Genomic DNA, 26,771 nt, shown 5'->3' with positions numbered 1-26,771 from the left:
CTTGAATTAGGCCTTTTTATGAATGGCATTGAAAATTTTGGAGGACTTTAGACACACTTTTTTTTTTTACTATCAAGGATTTTTTTTTTAATATTTATTTATTTATTTTTGGCTGCATTGGGTCTTCGTTGCTACGCACGGACTTTCTCTAGTTGCAGCGAGTGGGGGCTACTCTTCATTATGGTGCGCGGGCTTCTCATTGCAGTGGCTTCTCTTGTTGCGGAGCATGGGCTCTAGGCACGCAGGCTTCAGTAGTTGTGGCACGTGGGCTTCAGTAGTTGTGGCTCGCAGGCTTTAGAACGCAGGCTCAGTAGTTGTGGCGCATGGACTTAGTTGCTCCATGGCATGTGGGATCTTCCCGGCCCAGGGCTCGAACCCGTGTCCCCTGCATTGGCAGGCGGAATCTTAACCACTGCGCCACCAGGGAAGTCCCTCAAGGATGTATTTGAATGATACTTCCTTTTCAGTAGTGCCTGTTCATGTATCATTTCCCATTTTTCTTTTTTGTTTTTCCTGTTGGTCTTTTCTTAATCTTTAAGAGCCCATTGTTTGTTGTATTTGTTGCAAATATTTCTCTCTATCTGTTGTAATTGACTTATTTTGTGGCTCTTTTGTCAATATTAAAGTTTTATACTTACCTATTATCAAATTTACATTGTGCTTCCTTGCCTCCTTTATGGTTTCAGGTTCCCTGTATTGCTTAGAAACTTCTCACACACTAAGAGGTAAAATAAAGAGATCCTCTTGTAGTTTCTTTTAAGAAGTTCATAGCTTTTTTAAAAAATCTAAACATACTTGCCATTTTTAAGATATATGCCAACCAGTCAGTCCTTTTCGTTGAGAATGGAATTTTTATGCGTGTGTGAGAAATGTGTCATGCATTCAGAAATGTGCAAGATGTCTACATTCAGTAAAAAGATAATAAAACAAAGGACATTGTATCCATCTGTATTAAAACATAGGCTGTCTCCCAGACATGTCCATAACCACTATCTGGACCTTTGTCTTGATCGTCCTCTTGCCTTTCTCTATAGTTTTATCCCCAGTAAATCTCTTCCTATCTAAGCAGCGTATTGTTTAGTTATGAATCGCTGAGTGACAAGCTCAGAGCTCTCTGTGTGAGGAAAGGGCAGTTTGCACCATTGGACACAAGCTCCTAGGAGAGGAGAAGCTGAACAAAGTCTGTCTTCAGCCTCCCTGGGAGTTTCCCAGAGACCCTTTGCAGAAGTCACTGGGTGAGGTCACGAGTGGACCTTGAAAGATCAGGGCCACCACAGAGCGGGGGATTTGGCTGGGCCTTCGTTTGGACCAGGGTGGATCTCCAGCCGAGATGCGGTCAGAGGACAGCCGCTCACATCCCCCGCTCTCAGGAGCAGGTCAGAGCAGAACACCTGTGGGGTGAAGCTGAACTCCCTCCTGGAGTGGAGAACAGGAACTTACTTCATCAGCCAAGTCCAGATGAGCAGCGGAGCCTGGGCCAGACGCCCTGAGCATCATTCTGTCCTCAGGTCAAAAGAAAAAAAGTATATAATTTTGTGTGTGTGTGTGTGTAGTTGATTCTTGTTGTTCTTGGTAGCTGTGTTCTATAAAGTTGCCATGAACACTGAAGTAGCAAATACTCAACCAATGCTCCAGTAGAAATACAGGGCTACGTTCCTGTGAGCCTCTGGTCACACTTTCATCAACAGATCAATACATAACCTTGTTTTCTGTGTGTTTCTGTTGAAAGACACCTTACTTAATATACAGTTGATTCATAAACATAGAAGTCATAGCTAACAGCACTATAATTCATGACTGGACAGAGTTTATCTAACACATATTTTCTCAGCCTTGTGGTGCTTAGGAACACTAGACAGCACTTCAGCACTTCACTAGGGGCCACTTTAAACAGTGAGACCACCTACAAACAATACAGAAAGTTGAAAAACGTGACAGTACATAGACCATGAAAAGGATGCTTGTTTACAGGATGAACTGAAACAAGAAGGCAGAGCGGCCACTTGTTTGAGCTCAGCTAGGAATGTGCACATTGGTAACTCAGATGTGCATGAGTGACTTTGAAAGCACTGCAGGTATGCTATGTAAGTCTGTATGTGTATGTGTGTGTGTATATATACACACACACACACACATGTACACATACACACACACACGTACACATACATACACACACACAAAAAACAGGGAAAGTTAATCCAAGATGTTAGACGCCAGGATAGTAACTTGGGGTAGTTACTACCAGAAGGGGCGTAAGGGAGACTTTTGTTCTGTTAACCTGATCTGGGTGTTAGTTACGCAGGATGTGTTCACTTCGTGAAAACCAAGCTGCGTATTTATGATTTGTGTATTTTTCTAAATGGTGTTCCACTTCAGTAAATAGTGTAAAACAAACAGTACTGTGGCCTCAGGATCTGGGCGGTGGCCACTCATTGGGCACGGCTTTTGAGTGTCACTGCTCTGTTGTGGACAAGTTGTTCTCAGCTACTGCATGGCTGTCATTCTGGGAGTTCCCACTTCACCATCTTCCTGCTGATTTTAGTTGCTTCTCTCTTATTTTGGATCTCCTGTTTCCTAGATTCGATCTCCCCATTATTTCCTCTTCTCACTCTTCTGTAGTTTCTGGAGAAAGGGTGCACTGGGAATAATTTTGTAAGAACTTAACAAATATGAAAATATTGTTAATACTACCCTCATCAATGAATGATAACTTTGCAAAGTATATAATTTTAATTTGGAAGTTCTTTCCTTTAGAACTTTGATGACATTAGTGTATTACCTTTTGGAGTCCAGTGTTCCTGTTGAACATATCAAATTCTTGATCTTTGTGTGTGACCTCTATTTCCTTCCTCCCCTATTCCCTCTCCTGGAAGGTGGTAGAATCTCCCTTAAGCCTGCTCTTTTGAAATGTGGTTACTTGCTTTCCTTTTATCCATTTTGTTCGGTACTGTATGGGTCTTTTCAGTCTGTCAATTATATCCTCTTTTCTGGAAAGTTTTCTTGAATTATTCTGTTGATTATTTTCCTCTCCTCCATTTTCTCGCTTTCAGGGTAAAGTTTTAAGAACTCTTAGGATTTACTCTGTTAACAACTTTCATATATAACACACAGCAGTGTTAATTATCTTTGTCATGTTGTGCATTTCATCCCTAGTACTTATTTATCTTATAACTGGAAGTTTGTACCTTTTGACTGCCTTCATTCAGTTCCCCTTTCCCCCACCCCCTGCCTCTGGTAACCACAGATCTGATCTCTTTTTTCTATGAGTTTGTTTGTTTTTGAAGTATAATTGACCTACAATACTGTGTTAGTTCCTGTTACACAACATAGTGACTCAATATTTCAGTACATTTCAAAATGATCACTACAGTAAGTCTAGGTACTATCTGTCACCATGCAAGGATATTACATAGCTATTCACTATATTCCCCACACTGTTTATTTCATACCTGTGACTTGTTTATTTTGCAACTGGAAGTTTGTACTTCCTGATCTCCCTCACCTATTTCTTTCCTTTCCCTACCCGCTCCCCTCTGGAAACCACCTATTTGTTCTCTGCATCCGTAGCTCTGTTTCTGTTTTGTTATGTTTGTTCATTTGTTTTTTAGATTCCACATATAAGTGAAATAATACAGTGTTTGTCTGACTTATTTCACTTAGCATAATACCCTCTAGGTCCATCCATTTGTCACACATGGCAAGATTTCGTTCTTTTTATGGCTGGGTAATATTCCATTTTATACATATGTATATATACGTATGTATGTATACATACACACACACACACCCCACATCTTCTTTACCTATTCATCCATTGATAAGCACTTAGGTTGCTTCCATATCCAGCCCACTGTAAATAATGCTATAGTGAACAACATAGGGGTATATATATCTTTCCTAATTAGTGTTTTTATTTTGTTCAGATAAATACCCAGGAGTGGAATTGCTGAATTGTATGGTAGTTCTATTTTTAATTTTTTGAGGAGTCGCCATAATGTTTTCCATCTCCCTGATGATTAGTGATGATGGGTGTTTTCTTCATGTGCCTGTTGGCCATCTGTATATCTTCTTTGGGAAAATATCTATTCAGGTTTTAATCGGGTTTTTGTTTTGTTTTTAATGTTGAGCTGTGTGAGGTTTTGGTATGTTTTGGATATTAACCCTTTATCGGATATATTGTTTACAGATATCTTCTCCCATTCACTTGGCAGCTTTTTCGCTTTATTGATAGCTTCCTTTGTTGTGCAGAAGCTTTTTAGTTTGGTGTAGTCTCATTTGTTTATTTTTGCATTTGTTTTGCTTGCTTCAAGAGACATATTCAAAGAAATGCTATTAAGACCAATGTCAAAGAGCTTCCGGTTTTTTTTTTTTTTTTTTTTTGGTTGCACTGGGTCTTAGTTGCGGCAGGTGGACTCCTTAGTTGCGACTCACAGGCTCTTAGTTGTGGCTCACCTGCTCCTAAGTTGCATCATGTGCGCTCCTTAGTTGCAGCCAGTGTGCTCCTTAGTTGCGGCACGTGTCCTCCTTAGTTGCAGCCGGTGGGCTCCTTAGTTGTGGCTCACCGGCTCCTTAGTTGTGGCATGCGAACTCTTAGTTGTGGCATGCATGTGAGATGTAGTTCCCTGACCAGGGCTCGAACCCGCATCCCCTGCATTGGAAGGCAGATTCTTAACCACTGCACCAGATGGGAAGTCCCACATTTAAGTCTTTAATCCATTTTGTATGTTGCTAGAGAGTAGTCAGTTTAATTCTTTTACATGTAACTATCCAATTTTCCCAACACCATTTATTGAAGAGGCTGTCTTTTCCCCATTATATATTCTTGCCTTTGTCATAGATTAATTGCCCATATAAGTGTGGGTTCATTTCTGGGCTCCCTGTTCTGGTCCCTTGATCTATGTGTCTGTTTTTGTGCCAGTACCATACTGTTTTGATTACTTTGTAGTATAGTCTTGATGTCAGGGTGCATGATTCCTCTGGCCTTGTTCTTCTTTCTCAGATTGTTTTGGCTATGCAGGGTAGTTTGTGTTTCCATACAAATTTTAGAGTTATTTGCTTTAGGTCTGTGGAAAATGCCAATCGTATTTTGATAGGGAATTCATTGAATCTGTAGATTGCCTTAGGTAATGTGGTCATTTTAACAATATTAACTCTTCCAATCCATGAACGTAGTATACCTTTCCATCTGTTTGTGGTGTCTTGAATTTCTTCCATCAGTGTCTTACAGTTTTCTGAGTACAGGTCTTTAAGCTCTTTAGTTAGGCTGATTCCTAGGTATTTTATTCTTTTTGATAGGATTTTAAGTGGTATTGTTTTCTTAATTTCTCTTTCTGATAGTTGTTAGTGTATAGAATATGCCACAGATTTCTGTATATTAAGTTTGTGTCCTGCAACTTTACAAATTCATTGATGAGTTCTGGTAGTTTTTTGGTGGTGTCTTTAGGATTTTTTTATGTATAGTATCATGTCATCTGCAAACACTGACAGTTTTACTTCTTCCTTTCCAATTTAGAATCCTTTTATTTCTTGTCTGATTGCTGTGGCTAGACTTCCAATGCTATATTGAATAAAAGTGGTGACAGTGGGCATCCTTCTCTTGTTCCTGATCTTAGAGGAAATGCTTTCAGCTTTTCACCATTGAGTATGATGCATATGTGACCTTTATTATGTTGATGTTTGTTCCTTATATGCCCACTTTGCTGAGAGTTCTTTTTTTTTTTTATCATAAATGGATGGTGAGTTTTGTCAAAAGCTTTTTCTGTATCTGTTGAGATTATCATATGATTTTTATTTTTCAGTTTGTTAATGTGTATCACATTGATTGATTTGTGGATATTGAACCCTCCTTGCATCTGTGAGATAAGTCCCAGTTGATCATGGTGTATGATCCTTTTAATGTATTATTGAATTAGATTGCTAGTGTTTTGTTGAGGATTTTTATATCTGTGTTCATCAATGATATTGGTGATATTGGTCTATAATTTCCTTTTTTTGTGTGATATCTTTGTCTGGTTTTGGCATCAGGATGATGCTAGGCTTGTAGAATGAGTTTGGAAGTGTTTCTTCCTCTGCAATTTTTTTGAATAGTTTGAGAAGGATAGGTGTTAATGTTTGGTAGAATTCACCTATGAAGCTGTCTGGTCCTGGACTTTTGTTTGTTGAGAATTTTTTGATTACTGATTCAATTTCATTACTGGTAATTGGTCTGTTCATATTTTCTATTTCTTCCTGATTCAGTCTTTGCAGATTATACATTTCTAGGAATTTGTCCATTTATTCTAGCTTGTCCATTTTATTGGTATATAATTGTTTGTAGTAATTCCTTATGATCCTTCGTATTTCTGTGGTGTCAGTTGTAACTTCTCCTTTTTCATTTGTGATTTTATTGATTTAGGCCCTCTCTCTTTTTTCCTTGATGAGTCTGGCTAAAGGTTTATCAATTTTGTTTATCTTTTCAAAAAAGTAGCTCTTAGTTTCATTGATCTTTTCTATTGTATTTTTAGTCTCTATTTATTTCTGCTCTCATCTTTACGATATCTTTTCTTCTACTAATTTTGGGTTTTGTTTGTTCTTCTTTTTCTAGTTCCTTTATGTGTAAGGTCACTTTCAGGATATTGAAACGTCTAGATTTGGGTTCCAGTTTTCTTCTCTTTAACGTTCTATTCTCTCTCTTTCCCTCCTGCACCTTCTCCTTCTGGAAATAATTTAGTTAAGATTTAACTCAGACTCTTCTCTTTTCAGTAATACTTGCATATTATTCTGTTGTCAACAGTGCCTTGAGTTCCCTAGGTCAGAGGCCCTCTGTTTTACCCTCTTTAATGAATAAACTTCCTATTTCCACTTGGAGTAGAATATGTTGGAAAGGCAACTTACAAATTTAACTGCTTCTGGAAGAGTTTTTACATCTTTCATCTTTAAATGATTTCCACTCTAATCCAAGTTCCAGCAATACCTGATGCTGCCAGTCCCAGACATTTTGTTGAATGTGTACTGTAAATTGGGTGGTTTTTTTGCTTCCCCCTTTACCCATACAAGGATTCAGCTTTCTCCAACCTCCTAACTCCATTACCACTCATCCATCTGCTTCCCAGCTTCCAAAATTTTGTTGCTATTATTTATTTGTGTTGTCCCTATTCTTATGAAATTGTCTTTTTTAAATTCCAATACTAGATTTTAAGATTTTCAGAAAAGAACAAAATTAGGTCTTACCTTATTATCTGTTCTAGACCTTATCATCACAGAATTATGGTTCAGTCTTAAATGCCACTGTCCAATGCACTGTTGTCCAATGCAATAGCCACTAGCCATGTGAGCCCTTGAAATGCAGCTGTGCAATTCAGTGTGGAACTGAATTTTTAATTTTATTTGTTTTTGTTTGTTTGTTTGTTTCTGGCTGTGTTGTGCAGCTTGCAGGATCTTAGTTCCCTGACCAAGGATCTAATCCATGCCCCCTGCAGTGGAAGTGTGGAACCCTAACCACTGGACCACCAGGGAATTCCCTTTATTTTATTTTAATAAATTACATTTAAATAATCACATGCGTCTAGTGGCTGCCATACTGGACAGTGCAGGTCCAGTGCTGGTGAACTAGGAGTTGGAATGTAAATTCTAGTCAGCATATCTACTACATGGACGTTTTTTTCCTGTTTCCTTCTCCTTAATTTATTTCTTCATTCATATCAGTGTGGACACGTGGATTTCTGTATTATTCAGTGGGCATTATTTTTTTATTATTGATTTTGATGCTCAAATTATCCCAGATTTGGACAGTGGAAACCCCATTCAGGTTTCTTCTGTGTCCTTTTGACATGTACCCTCTTTCTGGATCATTCATTCTAGACCTTAGACATTACAGGCTCCTCACGTACTCACCCTGTCCTAACCTCTGGAATCATCCATTTCTCCAAGGAGCTCTGGTTCCTCTTAGTGGAGGATAATGGAAACCAAGATCTGGTTGCTTGGTGGGCTCATTGCTGCTGGACCAGCACTGCTTCTAGGCTCTGTAAGCTGACAAGGGATTTTTAAAGACTGATGGCTTTGGACAGCACGGATAAAGAGATATTTCTATCATTGCAAAAAGGGGAAAGATGGGGTTACTAGAATTTAGGAGTTCAGAGACTCCTACTTCCCCAGGCCCATCTCTACACAGCCGGTGCTTGGCCTTTGAGTGGATTCAGCTGGTTGGTGATGAGAATGCCAGAAGAGCTTGGTGCTAGAACCCCTCTGCTGCTGGAGGGGTGCTTTCTCTCTCCCTCTTTAACCTCCCATTGGCAGAACGTGAACCAGAAGCCAGCTGCCAAGGGAGTATGAATAACTTGAGTTTGCAAACCCTAGACCATTGTTTCTCAGCCTCAGCACCACTGACATTTTGGGCCAGGTGGCCATCCTGTGCTTTGTAGGATGTTTAGTAACAACATCCCTGGCCTCTATGCACTTGATTCCAGTATCCACCCCACCCCCAAATGTTTCCATATATAGCCAGCTATCCCCTGGGGAGGCAAAATGACCCCATTGAGGACCACCTCCTGGACCATCATTGCAGAAAAGAATAGAGAAGGGTAGACTTGGAGCTGAGAAACAGTAGTACTAACCAGCACCCTACTTTACTTTACACAACCTTGAAGTGTGAAGGAAGGGAAGAGAAATTAACATTTATGTTCCTGTTACAGCCCTGCAATATAGAGAGATTAGTATATGCTTTTTTTTTTTTTCTTTAGTTGATGAGGAAAGCAAAGACCAGTTAAGTAATTTCTTCGCAGTCAGGCAGGGTTCAAATCCTTGCTGATAAAGTTATTCGTTTACATGCTCTTGAAGTTTGTGCTTGAATTTTTAGGTTGTAGTTATTGCCATAGTCTTTTTAAGTGGGGCAACTATTCTTTTGAGTGTTGCATTTTCAAGTCATTATGGATATATTGTCAACCTGGGTGCATTTTCTGGATGGTGCCCTACTGGAGCCATGCTTAGAATAATGGCTAAAAATGTTCACAAACAGAGGGAAGAAGAAACATGAATAATATTTGTTAGGCAATTCCCTGGTGGTTCAGTGGTTAGGACGCTGTGCTCTCACTGCTGAGGGCCCGGGTTCAATCCCTGGTCAGGGAACTAAAATCCCGTAGGCTGTGCGATGTGGCCAAAAAAATAAATTATGTTAAAGCCAATGTCTTATTTTGTTTTTTAGTTTTGGATACTTATATTTAAGTACTAGTTAACTTGATTTCCTAGAGATTTGCTTCAGACTATACAAGCACTGCCTATTTTTCTCATTTTGCCTTTATGCCTAGTCCTTTACTTCTTTCTATTCCATACTGTTGTGTGTCACTCTCAGTGGTAGAAAGACATGTCCTCTCTCAAAGGAAATCTCCCAAAGATCAACCTAATACTTTACAGTACCTTGCACCTTGCATGACTCATGATCGCCTCAGACCTAACATCCAAAGTAGGCTAGTGTGCTTTCTAAGCCAGACATAAACCGCTTTTTCTCTTCCAGTGCTAGAGCATTCTCTGTACTTTGCGTTATTCCTAGTCCTCTCCAGAGTTTTATATCTGTTGTAGGTCTCTTTGCTTTAAAATCAGTGAAGGAACTAGAGCAGACACAAACATAACGTAACAGTTGAAGGTAGGATTTTTGAAGACCTGTTAGATTTAAAATCGGTTCGCCTAGAAAAGAGGAAGGGAACTTCCCTGGTGGCGCAGTGGTTAAGAATCCGCCTGCCAATGCAGGGGACAAAGGTTCAGTCCCTGGTCCGGGAAGATCCCACATGCCGCAGAGCCTCTAAGCCTTTACGCCACAAGTACAGAGCCTGTACAGACCCAACACAGCCAAAAAAAAAAAAGAAAAGAGGAAGAAGTGACTTGATTCTTTTTTTAAATAAATTTATTTATTTATATTTGTTTATTTTTGGCTGCACTGGGTCTTCGCTGCTGTGCGCGGGCTTTCTCTAGTTGTGGTGAGTGGGGGCTACTCTTCGTTGTGGTGCGCAGGCTTCTCATTGCAGTGGCTTCTCTTGCTGCGGAGCATGGGCTCTAGGCGCATGGGCTTCAGTAGTTACGGCACACGGGCTCAGTAGTTGTGGCTCACGGGCTGTAGAGCGCAGGCTCAGTAGTTGTGGTGCACGGGTTTAGTTGCTCCGTGGCATATGTGATCTTCGCAGACCGGTGATCAAACCTGTGTCCGCTACATTGGCAGGTGGATTCTTAACCACTGCGCCACCAGGGAAGTCCCAGAAGCGACTTGATTCTTGTCTTAAGCTGTGTAGTGGCTTTCTGAGAGCGGATTTAGAGTAATTGCTTTATGTGGAGGAAACATGGAACAAAGGGACCTGAAGTTGTGTTTCAGTGTTTTGAAGAGAAGGTACCTCAGGGACTGCTTGATATGAAGCGTTGTGTCAGGGTGAGGCTAATTGTGGGGCTCTGTTGTACTCTCCCAACTAGAACAGGTCATCTTATATTGCTCTTATTTGTTGGATGTGTTCCCATAGTTCTCTGCCACTTACTCTTCATACTCTATTTTAATTGCTTGTTTACTTATCTTTATTCCCTATTAAACTTTAAACACTAAGTGGGCCTATAGGTGCTCAGAAACTTGTGTTCATTGAAGTAATGTTGTTACAGTAATTTAATACAAAATTATCTCCTAATATCCGTGCAGGACAAATCCTTTACACTATAATAGAAAGGGCTGTCATGTGCAGACTGTGAATTTATCACAAATAAATGTGCAGACATTTCTAGCTCAAATAATTATTAAATAGTATGTTTTCTGGTCCCTCCCTATTCATCTTGTGGTTTTCTTCCCCTTTCCCTAAAACAGTTGCAGAAGATCAGTTTTAAAGTGTTTAAACCATAGGCAGGATGTTCTGGGGTGGGGGGGTGGCAAATCCCATTAAGTATGTTTCACCCTTTAGTTGTTTAAAATGACATTCTTCTCTCTCACGAATATATGTAGTCTGTCTTTCCAGGAAAGGCAAGAGGTCCCCTACTGCTCTTTGTACTGCATTGGCCAACTATGCAATGGGAAGGCATTCTAAACAGCAACTTCAGCCTGTTGTCAGTGCCCACTAGTACGCTGTCCACGTTGTCTGTGCAGTGCCTAGCGTACCCAGATTATACACTGTGCTTGGGAGAAGTCATTCTGTGAATGCTTAGCTTGAAACTCAGTGACTAGTTGATAGTTCAGCAAGAATTAACAAGTACGGGATATAGAATCCATCTCTGGGGCCAAAAAACATTAGTTTTATTCTATAATTTCATTAGGTCAACTATTTTACCCATTTATACCTCAGTGTAAAACCAGCCATCCTGTCAACCTTCCATGCTACTGTACAAGTTGAGATGGGATTGGGGGAGTTTTGTCTGTGTTAGGTTTTCGTGGAGTTTTTAACGAAACATTTTAAACATGTAGAAAGAAAGATTTTGCAGATATGGACGAATTTCACTTTGTACCCTTTCTTGATTCCATTCTATTTCCTTCCTTTTTCTCCCTACTTCCCAGAGGCCATCACTTCTTGGAGCTGGTGTGTATCCTTTCCGTTCACATTTCAGCATGCTTTCCACATATGTATGTGTCCATAAACTCTAATTATAGAGTATTGTGTATTTTAAAATTTACATAAATGCTTCCATGTGGTTTGTATCCTTTTACAACTTGTTTTTGTGGGGACTTATACATGATAATAGCAGTTTGTTGGAGTACGATGTTCTAGAATTTCATTATGTGATTATGTCACGTATAATAGGTTGTTGATTCCCATGTCTGAAGATGTGTGTATGCCAGATTTCCTTATGTTTGAAAAGACCAAAAAAGAAAAATAAATTATATATTTGAGTCATATTGATATTCTGCTGTGATTTGAAAGAGTGAGGCCTGACATGTTTCTTGCTTACTGAAATTTTATTTTTTTTATTTTTTAAGGTTTTTTTTTTTGTCTTTGTTTTGTTTTGGTTTTGGCTGCGTTGGGTGTTCGTTGCTGCACACAGGCCTTCTCCAGTTGCAGTGAGTGGGGGCTACTCTTTGCTACGGTGCACGGACTTCTTATTTTGGTGGCTTCTCTTGTTGCAGAGCACAGGCTTCAGTAGTTATGGTGCGTGGGCTCAGTAGTTGTGGCTCGTAGGCTCAGTAGTTGTGGCACATGGGGCTTGGTTCCTCCGCGGCATGTGGGATCTTTGCAGACCAGGGGTCGAATCCGTGTCCCCTGCACTGGTAGGTAGATTGTTAACCACTGTGCCACCAGGGAAGTCCCTGAAATTTTAAATAAAAGAGATGGTGATGTTTTTAAACATTTACCAATATAGGACACGGATTTTCAAAAAGTTAAGAGAACACTACTCTAGAATAAGAACTTAACAAAATAGTGACTTTAGGTAGAGCTGTGTTTGATCAATTATCAACCTCTGGAAATATATATATATGTGTATGTAAAAACACCTGCCTTGAAAGTAATTCCTCAATCTCAGGGTTTCATTTTAGAGAAGCTATGTGGTAGGTAAAATTAAAGTCTCTCACAAAATAAAGAATTAAGGGAAGAATAATAAACATGACATTAAATGTATATCTCTATGCCATAGTAAATAAAAGTTCTAAAGACATCCATTTCTGAAACAAACAAAAAACAGATTAATTGTTGTCAGATGATCTGCTTTAGTAGGTAACCCTTCATCGTCATCACCGTTGGTCACTTCATGATGGTGCGCCCTAGGAGCAAGCTGCATAGTGCTTGTGGGCCTCAGTTTATTCATCTGTAAAAGAAGAACAACAGTTCAGTGACCAAGCCCTTAGCAGGTGCCTGAGGCAGCAAGGTCAGTTAAACACTAATTGGTTAGTGGAGATGATCTGAGGGAGAGTCTCCTATGTCATTTTTTTTTAACATCTTTATTGGAGTATAATTGCTTTACAATGGTGTGTTAGTTTCTGCTTTATAACAAAGTAAATCAGTTATACATATACATATGTTCCCATATCTCTTCCCTCTTGCGTCTCCCTCCCTCCCACCCTCCCTATCCCACCCCTCCAGGCAGTCACAGAGCACCGAGCCGATATCCCTGTGCCATGCGGCTGCTTCCCACTAGCTATCTACCTTACATTTGTTAGTGTATATATGTCCATGACTCTCTCTCACCTGTGTCATTTTATACCTGTTTTAAGGGCTTTAATTTTTCAGACGGATCCCAATAGGTTTGAAACGTAATGTATTTTTTACTAGTGTTCTCCTTTACAAGGCTCTGCAAAATGCTCATGTAATCACTAGATATTTTAATAAAAATTACCACCTTCTTTAAGGGCACTTGTCTTTTTGGGAGGGCTAGAGCTTTCTGCCCTTGCCCTGTAGGTCTGCCTGGAGGGTCTTTAAAACAGGGCAGGGCTTCTCTGGTGGCACAGTGGTTGAGTCCGCCTGCCGACGCAGGGGACATGGGTTCGTGCCCCGGTCCGGGAAGATCCCACATGCCGCGGAGCGGCTGGGCCCATGAGCCATGGCCGCTGAGCCTGCGCGTCCGGAGCCTGTGCTCCGCAACGGGAGAGGCCGCAACAGTGAGAGGCCCGTGTACCAAAAACAAAAAAAAACAAAAAACAGGGCAGTGTTTCTGATTAGTGTGCATTGTTTATAGCAACTAAATGGAGTTGCACACATATTTGGAAATATTGAGATTTTAGTTTTGGCTTTTATATATGAAATTGTTAACACAATCTGTGGCTGATAAAAAACCTGCTTCCCAAGAACAGACCCTTCGTTTATACAGCTGGCAGCCAAGCTCTTCTGGGCTAATGTTGCCGAATGGGGGCTGATGCCTAGAAGTATTCGGCACAGCATTTTTGCTGACTTAATTTTCCTTTCTCCTACGGGAAACAAGTACCTGTTGTTCAGTCCCTTCTTTTTCCCCCCTACTTTCATCATTCAGTCATTCTTACATCAAGAGGTCTATTATAGACACACATTAATCCTTGTTTCCCTTCTCTCTTTTGAGCTCTTATCTAAATACTCTAGGAAAATGTCCCTTTCTCTTTTCATCCACTTCATTCAGCAGATACCCACTGAATTCCCACTTTGTCCCAGGCATTCCTTACACACCTCTTCTTCCTTCGTTTTATGTGCGAGTCAGAAAATAGCTCTAATCATGGCTGAGTATAATAGTAGATTGAGTAATATAGAAGCTTCTCTATTTCCAGATGAGAGGTTCTGAAAGACTATTCCTAACTAAGCTTACTCATGAGCAAGTCCATTGTTACTAAGGTAGGTTTCTGTTCGCAGGCCAGGGATGCATTTCTACGAAATAAGAGCATAGAACAGTTCTTTAAAACCAAGGAAAACAGCCAGTTGTTCCAAAATGGACCAAATTTCACTACACTAAAAACTTTTAGAAATGAATTAAACTTCCCTCTGAAAAAATGCATAAGGAACTCCTTAAATATGATGTCCAACCCCTGCCTTTCTGTCCACTTTGTTGAACAGACATGAACTAGCTTGGAATCATCCACAGCCATGAAAGAAGTTTTATCGTATTTTCCAACTACCTCATGACTTTGTTGTGAGGATTAATAAAGTAATTATGAAAATGAGCACACAATAAATAGTGATGGAAGTTGCTGCTATTACCACTGGAGTATTATAGCTCTGTGTAGCAAAGACCTTTACTCACTGCTGTATCTTGGCGCAGAATAGATAGTAGTGGAAGGATAGGTGGCTGCTCCTCATTGTTACATGTCATCAAACTTGTAGAATTCCACCTGAAAACAATAAACCGGAAGTTAGAAAGCTGAGTCCCAGTACAGAAAAGGTTGTTTTAAATGGCCGGGTAAATGTATCACAGGTTCAAGCAAGTCTGCTAAGTGTGAAGAACACACATACTACAAGATCTATTTACCAGGCTGTTCCATGTTTTCCCATAAAATTCCTCGCCATCACCCTGCCCTTGTTCTTCTGAATCGTACCCTCCCCAGGTGTATACGCTCCTTCTGATTTCTCTTTTCTCTGCCCCTGGCGTCTCTTTAACTATAGGTCTTGTCTTTTTTTTTATTTTATTTATTTTTTAAATTTTTTTATTTCTGGCTGCGTTGGGTCTTCATTGCTGCGCTCGGGCTTTCTCCAGTTGGGGCGAGCGGGGGCTACTCTTTGTTGTGGAGCACAGGCTCTAGGCGCACAGGCTCAGTAGCTGGGGCTCACGGGCTTAGTTGCTCTGCGGCATGTGGGATCTTCCTGGACGAGGGATCGAACCCCTGTCCTCTGCATTGGCAGGCGGATTCTTAACCACGGAGCCACCAGGCAAGTCCTAAAGGTCTTTTCTTTTTTTTTTTTTTGCTGTACGTGGGCCTCTCACTGTTGTGGCCTCTCACTGTTGTGGCCTCTCACTGTTGTGGCCTCTCCCGTTGCAGAGCGCAGGCTCAGCGGCCATGGCTCACGGGCCCAGCCGCTCCGCTGCATGTGGGATCTTCCCGGACCGGGGCACGAACTCGTGTCCCCTGCATCGGCAGGCGGACTCTCAACCACTGTGCCACCAGGGAAACCCATCTCCTTTTGAGTCTCTCCCTTTATCATATGGCATAGATTTTTTTTTAATAAACATGTACAGAATTACGTGTGTATTTAATTGGGGGGGGGTGTGGGATTCTGCTCCTAATTCTAAAAATTATTGAGTAGGGCTTTCTTTTTTCTTTAAAAAGAAACAAACTCCTAGAGTTACTTTACCTTTGCAAGGCATGATTGATTCTATTTCCCCCAATGTTTCTTTTTTTTTTTTTTTTGCGTTACGCGGGCCTCTCACTGCCGCGGCCTCTCCCCCTGCGGAGCACAGGCTCTGGACGTGCAGGCCCAGCGGCCACGGCTCACGGGCCCAGCCACTCCGCGGCACGTGGGATCCTCCCGGACCGGGGCACGAACCCACGACCCCTGCATCGGCAGGCGGACTCTCAACCACCGCGCCACCAGGGAAGCCCCCCAATGTTTCTTTAATAGAAGGGGGGAAAGCTTTCTACTCCTGATCTAGGCTCCCAGCTTGTGAAGCATTATAAAATTTGTCTTAGGTTCCAGCAATTTTGCTTCTAGAAATATCCATTGATCATCTTCTTTAATTCTGGCTACTTCTGCTGTTCACTGAATTATAATAGTTCATTTCTTTAACTGCTTGTGTTCATCTGAGATCCTCTTCAGAAGGTTGCATGATTCTTCAACCATCTAAATGCAAAGAGCCTCTTTGGGAATTGCCCTTATCATTGTCAAGTTATTTTAGTGGCATAGTTCTCTGTGCAGATCTTAATATTAAAATTGTTCTATAGCATGTAACACACACACATTCTTTTTTTAAAAGTCACACTTATTTAGAGATGCATAGGGCCTGAAGAGAGAATTCACTGAAGTAAAAAGAGAGCCTTCTCTCCAAATTACATGGCATCTAGAAGTCAAAATAGATTGTCAGTGGCAAAGGCTGAATAATCCCAGGGCTTCAAATTCAGGTGGATGGAGTCTCTTCCTGTTGTGTTTCTTTTCACTGTGTATCTTGACAGATAGCTTTCCCTTTGTCGACCTTCCCTTCCCACCACCTCTCTGTTCCCTACCTAAAAATTCATTCAAATCAAAAGAAAAAGCTGTATCAACCTTTGGGTTTTTCTTTTAAAAGATATATAAATGTATATTTAATGTACACGTAATATATATATAAGTAAATAAACCTTTGTTTATTTTAGAAAATTAAGAAAGAAAAAAGACTTTACATATTATTTCGGTGGATTTTTAAACATCTGTTCCCACTAGAGGGCATTCTTTCCTTTGATTTTAGTTCATAGCTTTTATGTATTTATTTTACAGAACTGCTAAATATAAAGGTAAGTGTTGAGGGTTTGAATGTGTTCAGATATACCTATTATAGATAGGGGTTGTCAGATATACACCATTCTTTTTATGTAAGTTTCACACATGGGCGTGTCAAAATTGAGGATAAGCTGTATTTCCTAGCATTTTTGTTTGTCTTGTTAGGTGAACTTGGTCAGATGGGGAATCACAAATATCCCACCATAACTTTAAGATGTAGCTTGTGTAGATGTAGATATGGTACATATATACAATGGAATATTAGCCATAAAGAAAGAATCAAATAATGCCATTTGCAGCAACATGGATAGACCTAGAGATAATCATACTAAGCGGAGTACGTCAGAAAGAGAAAGACAAATACCATATATCACTTATATGTGGAATCTAAAATACGACACAAACGAACTTATCTACAAAATGGAAGCAGACTCACTCACAGGTACAGAGAACAGACTTGTGGTTGCCAAGAGGGTGGGGGCGGGGATGAATCAGGAGTTTGGGGTTAGCAGATGCAAACTGTTATATATAGGATGGGTAAACAACAAGGTCCTACTTGTATAGCAACAAGGTCCTACTGTATAGGACCTTGTTGCTATACAAGTAGGACCTTGTTGTTATCCTGTGATAAACCATAATGGAAAAGAATATGAAAAAGACTGCATACCTGTATAACTGAATCACTTTTCTGTACAGCAGAAATTAACACAACCTTGTAAATCAACTATACTTCAATAAAATTTAAAAAAAAAAAGATGTAGCTTGTGCTAGTTGCCATGTTACAAAGTAGTGACTGTCCGAATTTGTTTATGACAATATGGCTAAAGCTAGATTATTCAAGGATGAGTTACGTATTTTATTATTTGGTTAACTCAGTTTTTGCAGGGTGTATATAGTATAGAGTAACTGAAACCTAACATTTTTTAAATCCAGGAGATCTCAGTGCTAACACATAGTGGTTCTCCAGCCTTGCCTCTCAAGGCGATATTTTATTTGACAATATTTGAATTCTTGTTTCTATTATAAATGATATTTTTCTATAGGAACTTTTTTTTAACATCTTTATTGGAGTATAATTGCTTTACGATGTTGTGTTTCTGCTGTATAACAAAGTTAATTAGCTATATGTATACATATATCCCCACACCCCCTCCCTCTTGCATAGGAACTTTAGTTCTTAGCATCTTAAATATATCTTATTGTTATCTCACCAGAAGGAACTTCATTCTTCCTATCAAGGAATTGATCGTTTTACATATGCCACGTATATGTTCTGTTTCAGATTTTCCTGAGTCTCCTGGTACCAGGTAGAACATTGTTATTAACCAAGCGACTGTGCATTGAAGAGCTGGCTTGTTTTCCCTGATAGGAAAGCACCTGTAGTAGACACAAAGGGAGCACATTTTGTTAGTCTGTGTTATAGAGTGAATTCGGACAGGTATACTTGGAAGAGGTTCTGTTTTGAGTGAGAAATCTGGGGTTCTTTTCAAAGCTACATGAGATTTAGTAATTTCGAGTTGGGGCAGAGGGAGACCGGGTTACTGTTGAGAAACTGTGGCAAAGCCTATGCATGCTTCTGTGCTTCTATTCAGAGACTTCGAGCTACTGTCGAGAGGTGGTATGGAATCGTCTCTAAAGTGAGATATTGACTAAAGCTTATGATGACAGATTAGAAGTATTAAATTGGCAGAGCTGTTACAATGAGAAGGAGTAGCAGGTTGTCTGGAAAATTATATGTGATAAAATATTTTTACTTCCGACTTCTTATTCATAGTACACTCTTCACCAAAACAAATACTCTATAACATACTTGCTGCTATAGATTATTATTAAAGTTACTCTTACTTATGTTGTAAGAAACCCTGCCGAGAACTTACCTAATATAATGTTTAATGGTCAGACTGAAATATATATTTGTGTTTGAAATAATGACCTTGAATCACAAAAGTTGTTAAATGTCTTTTTTGGGTGGGGGGAGAGGCACATGACTTGCGGGACATGACTTAGTTCCCCAACCAGGGATTGAACCCGCGCCCACAGCAGTGAAAGCACGGAGTCCTAACCACTGGACCGCCAGGGAATTCCCCCAAAACATACATTTTAGAAATGATTCCATCAAAAATAGTTAATAGGGCTTCCCTGGTGGCGCAGTGGTTGAGAGTCCGGCCTGCTGATGCGGGGGACACGGGTTCGTGCCCCGGTCCGACAAGATCCCACATGCCGCGGAGCCTGCGCGTCCGGAGCCTGTGCTCCGCAACGGGAGAGGCCGCGGCAGTGAGAGGCCTGGGTACCGCAAAAAAAAAAAGTTAGTAATTTTTTAAAAGAACCTCAGTTTCTTAAAGGGCTAACAGTTACTGAACTCCAGCTGGATTGTAGGTGAAGCCTGACACCACTCGACATCCTCACCCCTTAGGAGAGCATTTAGATTTAGATAGCTTCGAATTTTATCAGCCGAGTAGAACAGGCAAGGGACAGGCATCATCAGCATGTCCCTACTGAAACTGATGCAGTGTTTGGCAATATCACCATCCCCAGTCGCCTTAAGCTTTGTTCATTTATACTTGTCGGTGGGCATCCCCACCACAGAAAGAAAAGTGGGGCCCGCAGAGTAATGGTGGATGGGACATGCCGAAAAGTTAGTGTTCAAAACTGAGCTTGCCTTTCAGGCACCTCTTTAGCTCAGTTCACACTACATTTTGTTTGACAAAGTTATTGTACCCTGTTACATTAAACTTTCATTTGTGAATCTGAATAGATACTTACCCCTTTTCAGTACCTTCAGTGCTGTGCTAAAAGCATTGTCATGCTTGGAAGCTATTTTGAATAGGCAGATTTTGAAGTATTCCATCTTTTTGCCCACCATCTTTTCAGTGAAGCTTTCTTTGTCCACACTATTTATCCTGTTTTGCTTTATTTTTCTCCATGGCACCTATCTTCCAACTTGCTTTATAACTTAGTTTGGTTGTATGCCTGTCTTCACCCACTCTTTTAGGCTATCATTCATTCTTTTTTAATTCATTCTATAATGGACGGTTGATGGCCCTTTGGGTTGTTAACAGCCTTTTTTTTTTTTCTTTCCAGTTGCCAAAACTGCTTTGAACATTCTTTTGCATTCTTCTGGTGCTCCTGGGCAAAAGTTTCCCCAGGGAATAGATTTAAGAGTGAAATTGCAGTCACAGTAATTGTACATGTTTAACTTGACTAGAATATGAACAAAATTTGCAAAGTAGTTGTGCAGATATGTGTTCCCACTAGCAGCGTCGAAGAGTTTCTGTTGCCCCTTGTCTTCTCTAGCACTTGATATCAACAGACTTCCAAGCTTTTGCCAGATTGGTAGATGTAAAATGATAGCTCATGATGGTTTTATTTGCACTTTTTTGATGACTAATGAGATGAGAGTCTTTTCATATATTTATTGGTCAGTTGTCTTTGTTGTTCTTTGTAGTGCCCATTGAGGTCTTTGCCCATTTTTCTGTTGGATGTTGGTCATTTTTTACTGATATGTGAGAGTTCCTTAATGTATTCCTTACTTCTGTCTGTCACGTATGTTGTATTTATCACCAGTTTCTGGGCGTTGTCTCTTCTGTCACTCTAGGGTATTAAAAGTGAAGGAAAAGTCTTAATTTTAACGTGGTTGAATATATCTTTTTATGGTTTGGGCGTGTGGGTGTGTAAGAAATTGTTTCCTACTCTGAGCTCATAAAAATATTCCCTACATTGTCTTCAGAGATTTTTTCACTTTCCTTTCACGTTTGTCTTTAAACCATTTGGAACTGGTTCTTGTGTGTAGGATCTGTGAAAGAGATCCAATTTTATTTTCCCCATATATGGGTGACCACCTGTCCTAGTACCATTTATTGTCTACTCTCTCCTTTCCCCACTGATCTCTAGTGACCTTACTGTCATGAAACAGATTTCAACATGTGTGCATCTGTTTGGGGGCTTTCTATACTGTTCCTTTGGTCAGTTTGTCTGTCTCTATGCCAATGCCATTCTATCTTTATCACTGTAGCTTTATAGTAGCTCTTGATATGTTAAGCAAATCCCTGCATCTTGCTATTCTTCAGGAATATCTTGGCTATTCTTGACCCTTTGCAAATTGTGTAAAAATTTGAGTCAGCTTATCATGTTCCACAAAAAATTCTTTTGTGATTTTTTTTATTAGAATTGTATTGAATCCACAGATCAATTTGGGGAGAATGATATTTTATTATGTTGAACCTTCTAGTCAGTGAACCTGGTATTTTTATTTTTTTAAAGCTCTTTGTCTTTGAACACATTTTTACTAATTTACTTCATAAAGGGCTGCATATCTTTGGTTGGCTTTTTTTAATTTATTTATTTTATTTTTATTATTTTTGGTTTCGTTGGGTCTCAGTTGCGGCATGCGGGATCTTCGTTGCAGCGTGCGGGCTTCTCTCCAGTTGCAGCACGCAGGCTTAGCTTCCCCATGGCGTGTGAGATCATAGTTCCCTGACCAGGGATTGCACCTGCGTCCCCTGCATTGGTAGGTGGATTCTTAACCACTGGACCACCAGGGAAGTCCCCTTTCGTTAGCTTTATTCATAGGCACTTTTCAGAAATGCTACTACAAATGACATAACGTTTTTATTGTGGTAAAATATGCACAGCATATCATTTTAACCCTTTTTGCAGGTACAATTCAGTGGCATTAGTACATTCCCATTGTTGTGCAACTATCACCACTGTCCATCTCTAGAATTTTTTTATCATCCCAAACTGAAACCCATTAAACAATACTCCCCATTCTCCCTTCCACCCAGCCTCTGGTAACTAACCACTGTTCTACTTTGGTTTGTTGGGTTTTTTTTGGGGGGGGGTGTTTTTTCTGTGAATTTGACTAATCTGAGTACCTCATATAAGTGGAATCATAAGTGGCATTTTAAAAATATACCAGTATTTGTCTTTTTTGAGTGAAGAAATCAGTGTTTTATTAAATTGGTTTTTGTATTTAGCTAACTTGCTTAAAATATTAATTTCAGTAATTTAGCTGGGGTTTTCTGTATAAACAAGCATATCACATGTGAATAAAAGGCTTTCCTACTATTAATTAAACCTGCCTATTGAGTTTTAAATTTTAATTAATTTTTTGTATACCTAGATAGTTCATTTTCAAATCTGTTGGTCGCCTCTTCAAGCTCTTCTTTATTTCTTTTAAACTGTTAAGTGTTATTTGATATTCGATTCTGTTATAAACTGTTTGCCATTCTGATTCTGCTGTTTCTGCTACTTTCTGATGGTGTTTTGTTTTTTGTTGGTATTTTGTGTATGAGCTGTCATTCCTTCAAATTTTATTTCTGCCAGCTGCCTGGTGGCAGTACTAATTTAGGACCACTTTAAATTAAATTCTTGACCTGAGAACCATTTGGGAGTCTGAATTTGGGCTCTCCACTTATAAGAAGTCTGGACTGGTTTGTAGTTATAACCTTTCAGGGTTTTGTTGTTGTTGTTGTTGTTTTGTGCCTGGGGAGAGGGGGATTTCACGGGTAAGTTTTGTAATTCCCTAGGGAGGGTTTCTAGCTCACCCATATACTGAGGGTATATTAGGGTCTCAGCTTTATGAGGAGTTGCCTGTTCAGACATCCCGCCGTGGCAGACCTTGGTCTTTGCTTCCTGTGTCTGTCCTGCAATGCTGTGAAAATTTAAGCTCAGATTTTTCCAAATAGATGCCCACTTCTTGAGTGATTCCATTTAACCATTCCTCTTTCACTTGGGTTTTGCCCTCTTGCTAGTTCATCAAGGCATTTAAAACGTTTCTCTGCATTTTTTGAAACATTTTAAGTTATTTCCATTAGGAATGTAAATCAGGGGAACAAATCCACCATGTAGTTGGAAATTCCTATATCATTTTACTGTGTTGTTTTTAGTCATTTTGGAAAGGAAATCTGGGATTAAATGCATTTTTTTTATTTATAAAATTGAAATGGAGAGTGGCCTTTTACGGCTGCTGATTAATGATATTTCTTTTTTTTATAGGTGTCAGCTGTGATGCATGTTTAAAAGGAAATTTTCGAGGTCGCAGATATAAGTGTTTAATTTGCTACGATTACGATCTTTGTGCATCTTGTTATGAAAGTGGTGCAACAACAACAAGGCATACAACTGACCACCCAATGCAGTGCATATTAACAAGGGTAGATTTTGGTACGTATTTAATTAAAATTTTAATGAATTATCATTTAGAACTTTGTGTGTATGTGTATGAAGAAGTAAAGGCAAAATGTTCTAAAACTGTCCCCAGTAGAGTACATGAGGCTCCAAATTCATTAAAAATAACATGAGTCTTACTTTTATATTCTAAGTAATTTTTCCTCTTATAGTTTATTTATGAAAGCCATTCAGAAATAAATACAACCGGCAAGGTATGAAACGGAAGAGTGCCTCAGTAAAGAAGGAATAAAGTTTAAACTGACCGTTCTTGCTAACAATACACAAGTCTTCTTGCTCTGGTTATCAGGAAGCAGATTATTTCTACAGTTGGTTAGAAGGCACTGTCAATTCATAAGAAAAGCTTTAAATGTTTCATGCTGTAATTTCTTACTAGTCAACACTTGTTATTATCTGATTATAGCCATCCTAGTGGGTGTGAAGGTGAAGTGGTGGTATCTCACGTGGTTTTGATTTGCATTTCTCTGATGGCCAGTGATGTTGACCATCTTTTCTAGTGCTGATTAGCCATTTGTGGATGTGCTTTGGAGAAATGTCTATTCAGATCCTTTGCCCATTTTTTAATTGGGTAATGTGTCCTTTATTATTGACTTTTAATAGTTCTTTGTGTATTCTATATACAAGTTCCTTACAGATAAATGACTTGCAGAAATTTTCTCCTATTCTGTGGGTTGTCTTTTCACTTTCTTGATGGTACGCTTTGAAGCACATAAGTTTTAATTTTGATGGTGTCTAGTTTATCTGCTTCTTTCCTTTGTTGTGCTTTTAGTGTCATATCTAGGAAACTATTGCCTAATCCAAGATCATAAAGACTTAAAATTATGTTTTCGTCAAAGGGTTTTATAATTTTAGTATTTACATTTAGATCTTTGATCCATTTTGAGTTAATTTTTGTGTGTGGAATGAGGTAGAGTTCCAACTTCATTCTTTGGCATGTGAATATCCGGTTGTCCCAGCGTCATTTGTTGAAAAGACTATTTTCTACCCAATGAATTGTCTTGTCATTACTGTTGCAAATCGGTTGACCAGAGGGAAAGGGGAAATTGGGGTGTGTTGGTCAAAGAGTACAAAGTTTTGTTATGCAAGATGAATAAGTTCCAGAGATCTAATGTATAGCATGGTGACCATACTTAACGATATTGTATTGTATACTGGAAATTTTCAAAGAGGAGATCTTAAATTAAATCTTCTCAACACACACACACACACACACACACACACACACACAAAATGGTAACTATGTAGAGGTAATAGAGATGTTAATTAGCTTGATTGTGGTGATCTTTTCACAGTGTATACATATGTGAAAACATATTTATACCATAAATATATACAATTTTTATATGTCAAAGATAGTAAAGCTGTTAAAAAAGAAAAATCAATTGACCATAAATGTCAGTTTTAATTTCTGGACTCTCAATCTGTTCCGTTGATTTATATGCCTATATACCAGTACCACAGTGTCTCAATTATGTAGTAAGCTTTGAAATCAAAAAGTATGCGTCTTCAAGCTTTGTTCTTTTTGAAAGTTGTTTTGGGTATTCTAGATCCCTTGAATCTCATGTGAATTTTAGGATCAACTTGTCAAGTTTCTGCGAAGGAGCCAACTGGGATTTTGGTAGGAATTGTTTTGTACCTGTAGATCAGTTTGGAGAGCAATGTTATTAAGTCTGCCAACCCATGAATGCGGAGTATCTTTCTGTTTATTTAGGCTATCTTTCTGTTTATTTAAGTCATCTTTCATTTCTTTCAGCAAAATTTTGTAGCTATCAGAGGATAAGTTTCACACTTCTTTCATTAAGTGTATTCCTAAATATTTTATTCTTTTTGCTTTTGTAAATGGAATTTTTTAAAATTTTTATTTTGGATTGTCCATTGCAAATTACAGAAAAAGAATAGGTTTTTATATATAGATCTTGTATCCTGTAATGCTACTGAACTTGTATATGAGCTCTGATAGTTTTTTAGTGGATTCGTTAGGATTTTCTATATACAGCAGGGGTCCCCACAGCTACTGGAACCCGGCCTCACAGCAGGAGATGAGCGGCGGGTGAGCAAGCGAAGCTTCACCTGTATTTACAGACAGTCCCCATCGCTCACATTACTGCCTGTCAGATCAGCGGCAGCATTAGGTTCTCATAGGAGCGGGAACCCTACTGTGAACTGCACATGCAGGGTATCTAGGTTGCACGCTCCTTATGAGAATCTAACACATCATCATCTGAGGGGAGCTGAGGCGGTGATGCCAGTGCTGGGGAGCGGCTGCAAATACAGATTATCATTAGCAGAGAGGTTTCACTGCACAGAGATCATAATAAATCAATTGCTTGCAGACTCATATCAAAACCCTATCAGTGGGCTTCCCTGGTGGTGCGGTGGTTGAGAGTCCGCCTGCCGATGCAGGGGACACGGGTTCGTGCCCCGGTCCGGGAAGATGCCGCGGAGCAGCTGGGCCCGTGAGCCATGGCCGCTGAGCCTGCGCGTCCGGAGCCTGTGCTCCGCAACGGGAGGGGCCACAACAGTGAGAGGCCCGCGTACCGCAAAAAAAAAAAACAACCCTGTCAGTGAGTGGCAAGTGAAACAAGCTCAGAGCTCCCACTGATTCTGCATTATGATGAGTTGTATAATTATTTCAATATATGTTACAATGTAATAATAATAGAAATAAAGTGCATAATAAATGTAATGTGCTTGAATCATCCCAAAGCCATACCCCACCTCCACCCCGCCCGCATCCATGGAAACTGGTCCCTGGTGCCAAAAAGGTTGGGGTTTGCTGATATACAGGGTCACGTCATCTGCTAATAGAGATAGTTTTACTTCTTCCTTTCCATCTCGATGCCTTTCCTTTCATTTTCTTGCCTAATTACTCTGGTTAGATCCTCCAGTAAAATATTGAATAGAAATGGCAAGAGTGGACATTCTTGTCTTGTTCTGGTCTTAGGCGGGAGGCATCCAGTCTTCCACCAGTAAGTATGATGTTAGCTCTGGGTTTTTTGTAGATGCCCTTTATCAGGTAAGAAAGTTCTCTTCTTTTTTTTTTTATGTTTGTCTCCACCTACCCCAAATTCACTTGGCAAGTCTTATGCATATAATAAATGGTCAATATATATGTAATGGGTAAATATTTTTAAGATAGTCTTAATTTCCCTAAAAATGAATGTGCACGAATCTACCATGTAGTAAACACTTTCTTTCATTTTCTCTTCTCACAAAAACGATCATATCCTCTTAAAGTAGGTATTTGTTTCATGTTAAATAATGAGATCTTTGTAATGAAGTGACATAACATACTAAGTGTACTTTCAATTGCATTTCCTTTTGTGCTCCTGATAGAGAAAAATAGACTTATTCCTTGGCATGTGTTAATCAGGCAAACAGATTATTCCCACAGACTCTCACTAATTGGTCAGTTCTTCAGTAACCAAGTTGGGCAGAGTACGTTGTGGTAGTTCCCCATTCAAGTTAGCATTTATAATAACTGAATGCTTAGGGTCCTTCCTGCTATATGAATGGTATGTTCTGTAGATAAATAGCTGCATCTAGGAGTTAGCATATTGATCATTGTCATCTGTTCTTTCCCTCTGAGCACTTGTGTTCTTGTATATGATATATCCTGCTGATTCTTTGTATTGACATTGGTGTTGCCACAGTATATACAGAGATAAAGAAAAAAAATAAATTACGATAAAATTAGAACCAGATGTGAAATTAGAGATGTTTCAAAATTAAATGAAGGGATATAAAGCTGTTTGCTTGCTTTTCTCTTAAGGCTGTAGTAGCAAG

General features: G+C 39.5%; 1 protein-coding gene across 1 annotated transcript in view; it reads left to right on the top strand.

The window, feature by feature from the left end:
• Positions 1–26,771, top strand: part of KCMF1 (potassium channel modulatory factor 1) — a 69,814-nt gene that overhangs the window by 16,314 nt on the left and 26,729 nt on the right. Inside the window, exon 3 of the mRNA XM_060309469.2 lies at positions 22,794–22,961. Coding sequence (XP_060165452.1) covers positions 22,794–22,961 — 168 coding nt within the window. The remainder of the gene's footprint in view (positions 1–22,793; positions 22,962–26,771) is intronic.

This window comes from Globicephala melas, chromosome 12, assembly GCF_963455315.2.
Source record: "Globicephala melas chromosome 12, mGloMel1.2, whole genome shotgun sequence".
NCBI lineage: Eukaryota > Metazoa > Chordata > Mammalia > Artiodactyla > Delphinidae > Globicephala > Globicephala melas.
This window is presented reverse-complemented; position numbering and strand designations above follow the sequence as displayed.